General features: G+C 41.1%; 3 protein-coding genes across 3 annotated transcripts; 2 read left to right on the top strand and 1 right to left on the bottom strand.

The window, feature by feature from the left end:
• Nucleotides 1–623: 623 nt before the first annotated feature.
• Nucleotides 624–4,111, top strand: TRIVIDRAFT_122850 (uncharacterized protein; the record flags this gene model as incomplete). The annotated part of the gene is made up of 4 exons (XM_014097071.1): nucleotides 624–2,150; nucleotides 2,207–2,704; nucleotides 2,798–3,874; nucleotides 3,941–4,111. Coding segments are annotated over 4 exons (3,273 nt in total), but the record flags the coding sequence as incomplete, so codon positions are not given.
• Nucleotides 4,112–8,206: 4,095 nt separating this feature from the next.
• TRIVIDRAFT_128098 (uncharacterized protein) lies at nucleotides 8,207–9,337 on the top strand (the record flags this gene model as incomplete). Its single annotated transcript, XM_014097070.1, has 2 exons — nucleotides 8,207–8,881; nucleotides 8,951–9,337. Coding segments are annotated over 2 exons (1,062 nt in total), but the record flags the coding sequence as incomplete, so codon positions are not given.
• A 381-nt stretch (nucleotides 9,338–9,718) lies between these two features.
• On the bottom strand, nucleotides 9,719–15,049 carry TRIVIDRAFT_47475 (uncharacterized protein; the record flags this gene model as incomplete). Its single annotated transcript, XM_014097069.1, has 7 exons — nucleotides 9,719–10,072; nucleotides 10,139–11,090; nucleotides 11,145–11,762; nucleotides 11,823–12,148; nucleotides 12,228–13,895; nucleotides 13,948–14,809; nucleotides 14,877–15,049. The coding sequence occupies 7 exons, from the start codon at nucleotides 15,047–15,049 to the stop codon at nucleotides 9,719–9,721; spliced, it is 4,953 nt and encodes a 1,650-aa protein (XP_013952544.1).
• Between the last annotated feature and the right edge of the window lie 536 nt (nucleotides 15,050–15,585).

Here is a 15,585-nt window from a genome sequence, read left to right as displayed (position 1 = left end):
TTTTGGCTCCCTGTTTACAACACCCAAGCGACATTGTGGAGTCCAAATGCTGTAACAAGATGCAGAGCAATACATTATGTCTATTAACGTAGTACTAGGTAGGTACCTGGTTCTTGAAGTATCTGCTGCTATTGCTACTTCAGTCTAGTATTTCCACTGCTGCTGCCTATATTTCTCTAGTATCTGCTGTTATCATGGCTATCGACCAGGTTGGGGATGTTATCCTATATTCACGTGGAATGTAATCTCTCTGTATCTCTATGCTACTGGACACCCTAGTCGCTGGGGTGCTAGATACTAATAATTTCTGCATGAAATTCTATTCGCTATTATGGTGATCGATAATACACACATACAGCTGAATGGTCCAAAAAGCCTCAGAGTGTATGATTGGTTGTAAATGTTGCGTGGAAATGAGGGGTTGGGCAATAATACATCCATGACCACCTTGCATTCAGGCTGCGCCCTACAACGTCAGTTATCATGGATTTATGAATTTTCTCTGTTACAGTCTTTCAACCATGACTTCCGCAGATTTAAGCTCACGCAATATTGCAAACAATAACTTTGGAAACAACGTCACCATCTATCAGGGCTGTATACACCCAGCGGCCGGCCAAACCGACCAGTGCCTGGCAGATCTACGATCAACCGACCCCCGCCATGATAAAGCACGTATCCAGCAGACAAAGGGTGGGCTTCTCAAAGAGTCATATGATTGGATCATTCAGAATGAAACTTTCAAACAGTGGAGAGAGAATGATCAAAGCAGAATGTTATGGATCAAAGGAGATCCTGGAAAGGGCAAGACGATGCTGCTCTGTGGCATTATCGACGAGCTGTTGCCGGAAACGAAGCTAGCGAAACCATTAGGTCAGACTGCTAAAACATTCCTGTCCTACTTCTTCTGCCAAGGCACCGATTCCCGCATCAACACCGCAACCGCTGTTCTGCGCGGTCTTATATACCTCATCATTATCCAGGAGCCCTCACTTATATCGCATGTTCAAGAGAAGTACAATCATGCAGGCGCCAATCTCTTTCTAGACGAAAATGCATGGGTAGCTGTTGTTGACATTCTCCAAAATATACTACACGACCCAAAACTAGAAGAAATAGTGTTTGTAATCGATGCACTAGACGAATGCGAAATAAATTTACCTGAACTCTTGGATTTCATTACCAGAAACGCATCATTACCTCGCGTTAAATGGATTTTATCCAGTCGGAATATACTCAGCATTCAACAAACGCTAGAGTCTCATATATCTGAAGGAATTCTTAGCCTTGAGTTAAAAGCAAACGCGGAATCTGTATCACAAGCTGTGAATACATATATCGAACATGAGATATCACAGCTACGTTCAATACAATATAACCAAGGCCAACGAGAGGAACTCAAAGATGCAATGAGACAGAAAGCCAATGGGACATTTTTATGGGTATCTCTTGTAATGAAAGAGCTTAAAAATGCCCAAGTTTGGGAAATAATGGAGATAGTTAAGGAGATACCAACAGACTTGACAGCAGCCTATAAACGGATGATAGGTCAGATCCAAAATCTAAGACGAGGAAATGCCAAATTATGCTGGAGTATACTTTCGACAATATTTACGGCATATAATCCACTCAGTCTGGCTGAACTAGGAACCCTCTCTGGCCTACCAAGCAACATTTTAGAGAATCTCAGGTCTATTGCAAATCTTATAGCCATGTGTGGCTCATTCCTCACAATACGCGAGGGCATTGTCTACTTCATCCACCAGTCAGCAAAGGACTTTTTCTCTACCGAGGTATTCCGTTTAAATGCTGCCCAGAGGAATGCGAATGTCTACCATCGTTCAATCACGGCTATTTCAAAGTTACCAAAAAACATCTATTGTCTTACAGACTTTGGGTTTAGACCAAGGGGTGCGCCGCCTCCTGGCGCAAATGCGTTGACTTCAATGAGATACTGTTGCTTTTTTTGGCCTGACCATTTTTGTAATGCATATGGTGCAAACCCTCAATCCGAAAATACATTCACGAAAACACTCAAGGCCATGCTGTGGTCATTCTTAAAGGATTACGCACTCCGCTGGTTAGAGAGCATTTGTCTGCTAGGTGGGCTTCCAGATGGCCTACGTTCAATACAAATGATGCTACGAGAGGTATGTGTTAAGAAGCTGCAATCTATGTGCTATAGATGCTAAATGATACCGATCAGCTACAGCTTGAGGAAAATTCTCAGCTTTTGAAGCTCCTGGGCGGCATAGAGAAGTTTATAATGAGCAACGGGTCGATTATTGATCGCGCCCCCTTACAGATATATGGCTCAGCATTGGTATTCAGTCAGACATTGAGCGACATAAAACAGAGAAACTGGAAAGAACGACTGCCATTCATTGAACATATGCAGGGAAAAATTAACTCCGGCAATGTGCTTCTACAAACCCTTGAGATTCATGATAGAACTATTATAGCTATCGGTTTTTCTCCCAGTGGCAAGATGGCGGCGTCGGCATGTTATGAGGGGACAATAATAGTGTGGGACGTGGCAACAGGTGCGACTCAACATACGCTTACCTTTCATACCTACTCTATAATAGAGGCCATTTCATTATCTCCTGATTGCAAGACACTCCTGTTTGTGGCGCCCCAAGGAACCCTGGCTGGCTATTATCAGACATGTCTCTTTAGTGTGTCACTAGACGGCAAAGACGCAGTGGCACGCCTCCACGATGACTTTATAGAATTGAATGGTGCACCGGCGTACTTGCAGTCGCACATGTTGGAAGACGAAAGCCCCTTCTTTGAGAGACATATTACCGCCTCGTTCTCGCTAGATGGCAAGACACTAGCATCAACAGTTAATGGTGGCCCAATAGAGTTGTGGGATGCAGCAGCAGGTGAGCGTCTGCGGATATTCCAAAGTACTGGTGAAAGCGATGAATCGGTTACGTGTATGGCATTCTCGCCGGATTCTAAGATGATAGCATCAGGTCACGGTGACACGATGCTACGTTCCGGTGACGGGATGGTACGTCTCTGGCAGGTAGAAACTGGAGCCTGCTTTCGGGAACTCTACATCGGGTATGGGGTGAATGCCTGTGCATTCCCGCCAGACGGTAGGAAGCTCGCACTGCTGAAGCAGGAGCAGGACAACATAGCGTTCCTGCTGGATTTAGAAACAGGCACATGCCAAAGGACCCTTGTAGGTCATGGCTGGGGGGCGGGAAACGCAATTGCATTCTCGCCAGACGGTAGGGTGATAGCATCGGCATCTGGCGAGAATACAATACGACTATGGGATGCGCAATCAGCCATGCAGGAGCAGACGTTGGAAGATGCCGGTGTCCGCGGCACGATCTGGAAGATAGCATTTTCGCCAGATGGCAAGATACTGGCATCAACATATTACGAGTCTGATACAATACAGCTATGGGATATAGCAACAGGAACTCGCTGGCAGGCATTTCAGTTACCTTCACGGCGGCCTACTGCAATTGCATTCTCACCAAAAGGCGGGACTCTGGCAGTAGGAGAATGTGACATATGGCTGTGGGAGATAGCAACGGGCCAGCATACCTGTCAACAAACTCGTAGTCGATACAATAAATGTACAGCGATTACATTCTCTCCCAATGGCAGAGAACTGGCATGGGCTTCTTCTATCTTTGGTGAAATAGAGCTACGAGATATAGCAACAGGAGAGGTTCAGATGCGGTTCATATACAAGGGGGGGCATCCTACTGCCATAGCATTCTCGCAAGACGGGAAAATGCTAACGGAACTAGATTATGAGGGAAAGAAAATTCGAGTGTGGGATGTAGCCACCGGTGCGTGTTTACACAACTTCAACAGCGGCCATCAGAGGCCTGTTATATGCCCGTCCGTCAAGTTTTTGCCGGGTGGACAATTTATTTGCATGAACGATCAATGCGTTATAAGTTGGCTCCAGCCAGAGGCAACCCCCCCGGAACATAATTTGCTACTGGTTGTTGGAGAGTGGATAATGAGAGGTGGAAAACATGTTCTGTGGCTTCCCAAAGAATACAGAACTAATGCCATGGCGGTGCATGACAATGTAGTGGCAATTGGACACAAGTCTGAGATTGTTTTTATATCGTTTGATTTCTAATATTGAGAAGCAAAATATTCATCGAAAGGCTTAAAGATAGAGATTACTTTTAACGATAATAAGTTACATCTACTAGGTAGATATATGATATGGCATAACTCTCCCAGAGATGAAACTGGAATGCGGGGCCCCTTAAGGCTCGCCCATTTCGCCAATTGTCTCTATGCTTTACTTCTCCCCTATCCTAAAAATTAATAACCCCAGTGTGTGCTTTGGATATGCCGACGATGTAGTAATCTTTGCAGTTGGGGCTAATATTAAAAAGATAATTAGAAAACTCTAATAAAAGCTTTAAAATACCTTAAATTAAGGATAACTTAATGTAGTATCTTTTAACTTAAATAAGGCAGAGTTTATTTACTTTTACTACATTAAAAAATAGATATATAAAGAAAATATAAACTTTAAAAAGAGAACTATTATACTATAGGATTTAGTTAAGTAGTTAAGGGTTTATTTTAATTTTAAACTTTTCTTTAGGAAATATATAAAAGTAATAACTGGGAAAGCCTTTAAAGCAGTGAACTTCCTTAAGTTATTTAATAAAATATAAAAAGGCTTTCCCTTAGATGTAGTTATATTTATAGTTAAAGCCTGCGTTACTTTAGTAGCTTTATATAGTATAGAGGCCTAGTGGTTTAGAGATAGGAGATAGAGTATATTTTACTTTTTTAAAGAAGTAACTACTAATATTTTAAACTTAGTAAAGAGGATAAATAAAGTATTTAAAATAATAGTTAGGGTAATTATTTTTATTTAAAAGATAATTAATATAGCGGTTGTATATAAAGAATTTAAAGTTTCCTTTATATTTATAGTATTTACTTAAGTAAAACTTTAAATATTAATTAAGTTTATTAACTTAAATAGGAGTTACTTTATTAATAGATATATTAATAAAAAGCTTTTATTTAAACTTTTTATAATTAAATTATAATATATAGTCTTTTTAATTAAAAAAATAGTTAAACCCTCTTTTTTTATTAAAAATAATAAAGTAATTTAAGTAGGGTTAGACTTCTATAGTTTACTTAAAGCTAAAGTAGTAGAAAAATACTTTAAACTATTTAATATCTTTTTTTAAATTATATTTTTAATATATTTAAATAAATTATAAAATAAAATAAAAAATATAAAATAAGGTACTATTATATATTATAATTATAAGTTTATTTTATTTTATAGATATTTAATAAATATTAAAGTTTATAATATAGAAGTAGTTAAAGCCTTTAAAGTTATAAAACTTATTAAAATATAAATTATATTAAACTTAAATATTAAAGAAATATTTTTTTTTAAATAACTTTATAGTAATAAATAAAATTTTAAAAATTATATTAATATTATTATAAAATATATATATAAGTTTAAAAAAAATAGTTAAAAAACTATAATTATATATTATTATTAAAATAATATAAATTTTTAAATATAAAAATATATTAAATAATAAAAAAGTAAATAAATTAATTAAAAAAAATTTAAAATTTTTAAAATATATAAATAGCTATATTATAATTTTTTATATTAAAAGGTAAATAAAAAAAAATAAAAGTTAATATTAAAAACCTATTAATATAATAATTTTTTATTATATTATAGATATTAATAATTTAATACTTTTATAATATTACTTAAGTTTTACTTTTTATATTTTATTTTTTATAAACTTTTAATTAAAAAATTTAAATATAGTAATTTTATAAAATATTATAAAAGGTTTAACTATAATATAAGATTTATTTATAAATATAATAAACCTAAAATTTAAAAATATTTTATAAAGTATTAAATAATTATACCTTTTTTCCTTAATATTTTAAAAAAAAACCTTTTATTTAAAGCTATATATTTTATATATCTCCTAAGCTATAAAAGCTATAAGGAGTTTTAGAAATTAATAGAGGAAATAAGCTTATATAACCCCCCTTCTGTAGATATAAATTAACACTTCCCCCCCTATTTCTTTTATTAAATTAAAATATAGCGAATATAGGGTTTAAATAACTGCAGCTCCTACTGTCTTAATGCTTAGATGAGGACTTATATAATTAGTTTACTTAATGGACGTTAATAATAAAATAAATAAATAAACAAATATACTAGGTAGATATAGAGAGTATTGCTCACTATAAGTAGAATCTCTGTTAATCACATCCAGACTGTAGGATAAATATTAATGCCATCACCATTTGCCAGTGTTAGTAATGCAGGAGAAACTTCTACCAACTGTGCTCCAAGCTATATTAGATTTCGTTATTTGATATCACATACCTAGGTGACCTGTCTGGACCGATACCATAAGATGATAAGGGCAATACATTTTGGCTCTCTTGCCTTGAAAATGTGCCATTCTATGAATTTTCATTCATTTATCGAAAAGACGGATTGTGTACATGAGTTTCCATAATCCCAGATTGTTGCTGTACGAGAAAGACTCAACTATGCCCACTGAAGGCCCGACAAGGACATTCGTGATTATGTGAATCTTCGACGGTGATTTTATCCGCATACCGAGAGCTATACTTGATTTTAAGCTTTTATGTGTAGAGAGGATCATATAGCCGACTATAGGTGATTTTCGTCTTCGTCAACATCATTGATCAACACTTCTTCGTGATAGAGTGGGCAAATTTTTTTAAGATAGAATAAGTTCTCGCATCTTCATCAATGCCGCTTAGAGCAACAACATTGAGAAATCAATTGCTCCGTCGGACTTTTTAAATGTCGAGACTTCATCCAGAATCTCCTTAGCTCTGCAAGGAAATTTATTCGGGAGCAGAAGGGTGAGGCTGAAGAAATTGACATCCAGTAGTAGAGATTACATGCAACTAAGCTGTAATGGAATGTTGTGTTGGTTTCGGTAATCCCACGTTTTCTTTAGTGACAGTCGGCTACAGTAGGCAGACTCATTACTTGTATTGATGAGTTGGCGAAGCCCTTAAAAAAAGAGATTATTGGTAGTGTACTCCGTAAATAGTGGTATAATTACCAAGAAATCTTGCCACTAATGCTCTGGATTACCCAAATGGAGCAAACTAAGAACGTATGTATATCCTGATTGAGCTTAGCTAGAGCTCGGTAGTTTGGGGGTTGAAGATCCGATTGGTATGACCGAGAGTTGGGGTTGATGCTTAGAAGTTGCTTACACAAAGGTATCTTGTCTCTTGTATTTGGCTTCATTTGAGAGTTTTCTTTTCTTCGGAGGGTGTTTAGATGACTTATCAAAACCTACCTATCCACACATGCGACATTACTCCGACAATACTTTCGAGCATACAGAAGAGTCTGCTATCGTCAGCTGCTTACCATATCATTTACCTATACACACGTCTATAGCTCTTCCAACTTCCCGCAGAATTATACGAGCTCTAACTAGTCAATAGCTTTGTATGCCTATTTCACGCTATCCCCTCGTGCTAGAACTAGAAAAGAAGCTGGGCGAGACGCATATCAATTGCCGAAGTCTTTGCTAGCCGCGGGAAATCGCTGGAATGCGGAGATATGGTCGGTATCGAACTCGGCTCAATAGAGAAATAAATACGATGATCTTTAAGCAGTTGCACCTACAAGAACCCCTCATCACCTGGCAAGGAATATATCCGTCGGATTCCCCTACACGAGATGGGGCCTGGGCGATCTCAACGCGGCCTCATATTCCGATAGCTCGATTTTCACCTATCTTTAATGTATTGCTCTTCCCGTCGCTAATAACTATTCAGCATTCACCCGTCGGTCTCACCCCGCATCCCCAGATTTTGGTCTCCGTCGCGATCTTCCATATGAAGCTATGTAACCGTCCGTAGTACCAGGGGATGACATATAAAAGTCTGGCATCAGCCATTGATTCTTCAAGACCTGGCTTCTGCTATGATACCATGATCGCCAAAGCAATACTTTTGATAGTATGAAGACCTCATATTCTGAACATTGACCTTTTTCTCATCGTCTTTTTAAATAAAGGAGAGTGAATCTATTCGTCGGCTATCTCGCTTGTTTCGCTTTCCCTGTGGGGTTTCCTCGTCCAGAATGACCCGGCTTTTATTCCTTCTAGTCGGCCTATTCGTTGGCTTGTCCCACCAGGCATGCTCAACCGATGAAGACTGCAGTCTTAACGGTATCTGTGGTGAAAACGGCGTGTGCCAGTGTGATCCGGCTTGGACCGGTACCGACTGCGGCGTTCTCGACGTCCGTCCAGCTAAGCGGGGTGGTGGTTATAATCTGACTCCGCAGGGAACATCGTCATGGTGCTCCAAGATTGTTCAGGATCCAAAGGAGAGCGATCTGTACCACCTCTTTGCGTCCGAGTTTACTCACGGCTGTGGCCTCGACTACTGGGCTCCTTACAGCCGCATTATTCGGGCTGAATCTCGCACGGGTCCTGCTGGCCCTTACACATTTGCTGCTGAAGTTGTGGGAACCTTTGCCCACAACCCGACAGTCGTCTATAGCCCAGCGGATAAAGAATGGCTTCTGTACTACATCGGATGCCCTACGAGCGTGTCAGACACATGCCAATCAAAGAGTTTCACCTGCGGACCAGGCAACAACGTTAATGGAGAGAGTGGAGTTTCCGTCATGAGCAGCCGTGATCTCCGCAACTGGTCTTTCAAAGGACAGGTCATGCAGGGCGACAACACTACTGACTGGGATGCTGATTTGACAAACCCTACTGCTTTTCCTCTGTACTCTAGCTCTTGCGGGCGTGCAGAGGCAACTGCCAATGGCGGGCATTGTCCTGGCCACACGGCGGCAATGGTTTTGGTCTACCGTGGCTGTCCATTTAACTGCCCTGGCAACGAGTTGATCAACGTGGCTTTCTCAGAGTCTGGATTTGAGGGCCCATACAAGAAGATACAGTCCCAGCCAATCTTTGAGGAAAGCAACGAGGATCCATTTGTATGGCGCGACAAGCGAGGCAACTTCCACATGCTTCTGCATTCCCTTGAGCCTGCTGGTGGCTTTGGCTGGGGACCCCAAGTTGGTCGCCATGCTTATGCGAGGAACTACACAGGACCATGGGAGTTTGGCAACCGAACACTGGCATTCAGCACATATGTCCAGTGGGATGATGGATTTTTCACCCAATTTAACCGCAGAGAGAGACCAGAGCTTTATTTTTCGGATGATGGACAAATGACACCGCTCTTACTGTCAACGGGTGTGCAAGAGCAAAACAGCGGCCAGAGTTACAGTATCATTGTTCCTCTTGGAGACGCTGGAGTGAAGGCTCAGGGTCAGTCTTAAACGTTGACCTACTGATAGAAAATTCTAGTCTAGTAGAAGTAGTGGAGTTCATTAGGACATAATATTGATCTAGATAACAATCAAGGTCTCATCTCATACTTTTCGATCTTTATATATCCTCAAATTGTTCTGTGGAATTAACGAGCCAACAAATTCCACATCTTTATCTAAGCTGCAGGTACAACAGACCACGTATCGGCCGTAAACAAAAGCTCTTCTCTCGCCTCTAGCTCCGCCGGGTCTACATACATACGCAGCCCGATGTTGCCACTACCGACATTGAACACTCTCATAATGATGTAAACAGAATCTTCTTTTCCACGGTTATCGTGTAACTGAAAGACTTTGTTAGCATTTAATCCCAGTAAAATACATCAATTGAGGGGCCCGTACCATTTTGTACTGCTTCTTGCTCACGAAAAAGCGAGTCTCGCAGGAGGAAGCTGTCGTTTTTACCTCAAAGTGATATTTTGGTCTCCTATTTCCCCATGTACTAGCATCAAAGTAACACTTGTCTATTAGCAGCTTGGTAAATGCTCCCATACTGTCATGATAGACAAGGTCGGATGTCTCGATGCCGTGCCAAGGCTCCATAGTTGCATACTCCGGATGCTTCCTCGCGTACGACCGAATCCTGCTCTTCCAGTTATCTACACCAAAGTTTGGTAGTGAGGGATTGCACGCTTTAAGAAGTTCAAATACCTAGAGGGATTTGTTAGTGTACAGAATTCGAAGGTATTTCCGCGTTGTGTCTTTGGGAATTCTCACATATAGCTCTCCAGCAGCCCCGATCATCTTGTCTCTTTCCATCTGTGGAAGGCCGAGGGCGGAGTTAAATTCGCTACCGTCGGTTTCATACAAATTGGAATTGGTGGCCGCAACTGATGGCAAAGATTCTCGAAGGGCGTCCAGGTCGAAAATACCCTTTGTGGGAAATGACGCTCTTCGTGCCGCAGAGACAACCTGGCTTAATAAACCCGTATACCCAATGCTAGCCGAAATAGCTTCTCTCCGTATAGAGGTAGATAGTTCAATATTACCTGCTGAGGCATTTGATGGCGTTTCTTGTATAAGAACTCTAGTGGCACTCCGCGAAGAGGCAAAGCGGCTGTTGGCACCAATGATAGCTTGATGTGCAACAGTAGGTAGTATCTCGTCTTGATCAAAATCCATCCTTGGAGAGGAAATATCAGTCAAGGGTGTCGCCATATTTGATCCAAATTCAGTTGAACCATATGTTTCGGAGGCTTCCCCCCTTGCCGAACTTGCTGTAGTTGAGTCTTCTTCATCGGAAACGTCTTCGTCTTCTATGTCGATATCGACTATTCCTTCTGCAAGAAGAATCTGATTATAGATGTCAGAGTCTTCTTTTAAAATATCCTTCACTAGTGAATGACTTCGGTCATTGATAGAGCTGGAATTTTTCGTAGAAGGAACTGTTGTCATCCATTCAAACAGTCGTGCTGGCAAAGCGCGGGCGAGGCAGAGTGCTTGAGACTTCTTTTCTTGGGGGACAAAAATATCGAGACCCACGTCAGTCTCTTCTAAATGAAACTCGCTGCGACTTATCTCATGCGAATATTGCTTGCCGCCTTGTTGTACGATCTGTAGGCAGGATATTTTATCTGTCTCAAACACTTTGGCCTTCTTAAGCATGTCGTACAGTTCTTGAAATTCCTCTGTTGTACGCCATTTTGGGCTGTTAAAGTGTTTGGCAACCCTAAAGAGAATTATTAGTTCGCAGATATTTGATGAAGGGCTCTATATGACTTACCGGCACAGAGCACGCGCTCTCGATTCGATGTTACGACTCAGAGAGTAGTTCAAGACACGGTCACTCTCTTCGACCTTTGAAGTTTCTGTGACCAGACGTGAGAGATATCTTTCTTCAAGACCCAACCATCTGATGACAGGACCTAAGGCATGGATTTCGTCAAAAGTGAAACCCAATGTTCTGATTTTTTGCCGAAAGTTATCTTCCAGAGGACGCCTGTCTGCTATCGCGAACTCTGCATTCCCGTCACAAAACTGTATATTCTGGTTGATGCCAGGCTGTCTGACCGGGAAAATCTTGAATTTCCTCATTAAATCCGGTTTGACGTCCGGATAATCCCTTATAGTGTTCAAGTGATCTCTGAAAGCAAACAGTTGTTCCTTCACCAACTCAACCGTGGGTGTCGATTCTCCCAGTTTCGAGAGCTCGGTATATATCAGCCCAAGATTGAGTGTCTCTACACCCAGAATACCGACGAAAAAGGATCTCATTTCTTTGTAGTCGCTCTCTAGAACTTTCTTGCTGCGAATAGTCGTTGCACAGGACCACAGACACTGTGAAACTGTATTCCAGCATTCATCGGACTTTGTATAAATCAGAGCTTTACTCGCAAAGTTTCTTCTGTAAGAAAACATTAGTTCTGCTTTTAGCTGCAAAACCCATTTTCACCAAACCTACCTTATTAGTTCCCTAGTTTCATTCGACGTCTTTTTGCCCAACAATTCCCGGAGCGAAATGTAGAGACTCTTGATTCTGTCAAAATCGTTTGAACCTGACTCTCTTAGATCATCGAGCTGATCGCATAATATTTTCTCGTCGTAGTTGCCTATACCAAGCACTTCGGTAAAAAAAGGGGTGATAGTTGATAAATTTTCAACTGGTATGGCTTTATATATAGCCAGCAACGGTGCTTTAATAGTCAAAGATTTAGGGCCGTCCCATACGCATTCCGCCGGTGACGGTCGATCAGTATACGGATATTTACTCCATGGGACATACAGCAGCTTCCAATCCCAGATAAAACTTCTGTTATAACAAATATTCAGTATTTGGAATCAAGGATAAGTATCCACAATGAGTAACATACCGAATTTTGTCCTTAGTTGCATTATCAGAAGATGCAATGTACTTGCCGTAGATGACGCCATATAGTTCAAATATGCGGGAAAGATCATATATGTCCTCATCACCCTCATCCTCAAAATCGCGCACAATATGATATAGGATTGATAGGTAAAAGTCCAGGTCCTCTTCAGTACCAACTCCAAGAGATGAAACCAGAAATCCCCAATCTTTGGCGTAGGACTCGCGCGTAACTTCTCTGTCCAGTTTGAGAAGTGGAAATGTCTCATGCCCTCTTGAAAATCTTTCCCACGCTGTTTGTAAATTCGGTAGTGGGAGCCATGTCGATCCGATTGAGTACCATAGGCCGCCATGGCAGGGGACCTGTATTTCCTTAAGCCGTTTAATTAAGGCGGGAGATGATTCTATGTCTTTGCTTTCTTGGCCCCAGCTGTAGTTCAAAAACCCAAGAAATTTATCAGCATGATTTTTTGCCACGTATAGGCATTCATTCGAAAGTTCGTTCCTTTTCTCTTTAGAGATGATTCGCACATGACGTCGTACCCCAGCATAGCTGCATAGCCAGTTCTTCCACGAAGTAAGCGAGCTAGCATCATCATCGAAAACCCCATTTATGTAGAGCGGATGGATAAACTTGACGGATAAATTATCAATGTCTTTAGCTTCTTCAAGTAGCTTGGAAGGACCGAATGGCTTGTTGTCAGGCATAAATACATCCACGTGATGTGTTCTTCGCCAAGTGTTGTTGCTGTCCCCTATCCAGATGTTTCCACTGTCTTCTGAGTTTTGTTTATGCTTGTCCGTTAAAAACATGTACTTGAGTTGCTTAACAGACGAATTGATCCACTTCATTTTGGTTCCTCTATTTAATATCAATCGACGCAGGAAAGAAACTTCAGCCTCTTTTACACCCAAACGGCTGAAAAGCTGCCGACGGTGGACATTTTGCGAGGCTTTTGGGATGATTATATTTAGGTCGAGCTCGGGCGGAACATCTAGCGAGCCAGCCTCTGAAAAAAACACGTCGTGATTCGCAGCTGCAATCCATTTCTCATCCTGGAGTGGTAGGAATGGCAAACTGCGCAGCTTGGACCGGATAGACGCATCTCCTGTCAGATATACGTAACTCAAGTAATTTGCCGATCTCGTATGCCAATCATCGTCCATATCCTCGGATTTCATTCTGGAATCGCTCATTCCGAGGTCTAATGAAATAGCAAGTAGAATTTCGGACGCGGTGTATTCTGTTAGGCCATAAAAGTTGCGTAGAATATTGACATCCTCCTTCGCATAATGTTTCGAAATATGCATTTCCGGATTGTTGTCCCTGAACAATGGCTCTCCATGGCGATCGAGCTGGGAATCCACGGAGTAGCGGAGAGAAGATATTAAACGAAAAGTTGTTTCGCTTCGTGGTCTCAGAACCGCAGTCTCTTTCAGCTTATCATCCAGTAACGTAACCAGTTGCGACCAAAAAGCGTCAAAGTGCTGGTCTTTATTTGGCAAAAATCTCATCCAAGTATATTGCAGCTTAGGATGATTGCAAAATTCAAGGATAGCCTGGATAAATGCATCGGCTATTCCTTGTCGAATGCCTATATTCCTGCTAGATGTCGTCACGATGTCCTGCCGGTTGGCTTGGGTCACAAAATCACTATTAATAAGAAACTTGGAACAGCATTAGTATACATGCATCTGGTAAGGAAAATAATTAGCTTACTGTAAATCCCACTTCTTTCATGGGCAAGAATGCAAAAATGTCCTGATATTCCACGATAGGTATTGATTCCTCAGTCAATGGGAAACCCAAGACGATCTCTGCTGTAGCATATGCTTTGGTCTTTTCTTCGTATTCAGAGTATGTTCGGTTTTCATTTTTGTCGAGATTGCCAACGGTATGCTTGAAAATATAATAGTCTTTAAAAGAGCTATCCACGTTGTTGGCTGTTTTGGATACTTTAGTAAGTCTGGTGAGATTTGCATTGATCCGCTCTTTCGAGAAAGTGTTTGATTTTTCCAGATTTCCTTCGTTATCAAATATTGATATCCGAATTTCTCCTAGATTTCGCATGAAAAGAAGAATGCTCTCATTTAAACTGCTGAATTGGTCCAGAATAATTTGGTACTGAGAGGATGGAATCGGCGTGTAGCCATCGCCAAGTTCCAGCTTCATCTGCGTCCCTGGGTGTGGTTGATCATTTTCTGGTTCTTCCCACACTGGTGAAATCATCCCTAATCCCTGGTCTCCACGTTTATGCTGAAAGAAGAAACTGAAGTGACCAGATTTAATATGGACCTTCCACGCGGCCATGAAGACGGATTTGAACCCGATGCCTTTTTCACCAACATATCCTTTTTGCACTCCTGACTTTGAGCTTTGACCAACTGCGCAGATGGCCTTGAGATTCTTGGGCTCGAAACCATCTTCATTGCATTCGATGATGATGTGATCAGGATGAAGTTCGAAGGAAACATATGGCGTCAGGTTAGCCTCAATGGCTTTCTCAAAAGAGTTGTCTTCTGCATTCTGCAGCAACTCAAATACAAATCGCGCATCGCTCGTATATAAATTCTTGGCCAAGCTGAGAGAAAGAATAGGTTAGCTTTTACAGAGAAACATGCATGTAGTAAGCTCCAAAGGCGACGAACGTAGAAACAGCAACGGCTGCGATGCCCTCCAAATTTCTCAATGCCTTCTGCACTCTTTCACGAACTGCAGAGGGCATCAAGTTCCAGTCGTCTTCATGAACGTATCCATGATCTTCGGCAATAGACTTCACAAGCTTGCATGCGTCTTTTCGGCTTGTTGCTGGTGCAGACATTTTTGGGGTTAGACGAAATCTATTCGTTGACACCCGATATGAAACACAAAACTAGAAATTGATAAACAGAAAGATAGGGATAAGGCTAAGGAATAGAATAAAAAAAAATACATATATGCGGACCTGAGAAATTGCAACACAAATGAAAGGGGAGTTTCGGGTCTTGGTAAACAGCGCATAAGGCATCTTAAATGCAACAGTTTGCAAGCAAATGGCTGCTCTCTGCAGACACCTGCATTTAGAAACAGTAGAACCAACATGCATAAAATGGTCGCATCCTGGGCCGCGGTAGAATATCACTTAACCAAAAATATCGAAGCCCGGGCGCGTAAATGAAACATTAGCCGCCAGCCTTGCTCGGTGATTGTCACGAAACGCAAAGAATCAGCAGGAGCGCGGATAGACGCGCAAATTTCTCAGGTTATGGTTTATACCCCTGGAGAGGGCATCATTAGCGAGGGGAGCTTCCATATTGGTGGTTCGGGTTGCTGTTACTCACTCGTACCGCCTCGTGAGCGGCCTTGAACCAGTGCGAG

This window comes from Trichoderma virens, assembly GCF_000170995.1.
Source record: "Trichoderma virens Gv29-8 chromosome Unknown TRIVIscaffold_86, whole genome shotgun sequence".
NCBI lineage: Eukaryota > Fungi > Ascomycota > Sordariomycetes > Hypocreales > Hypocreaceae > Trichoderma > Trichoderma virens.
The sequence above is the reverse complement of the archived record's forward strand: the minus strand, read 5'-3'. Positions and strand labels throughout refer to the sequence as shown.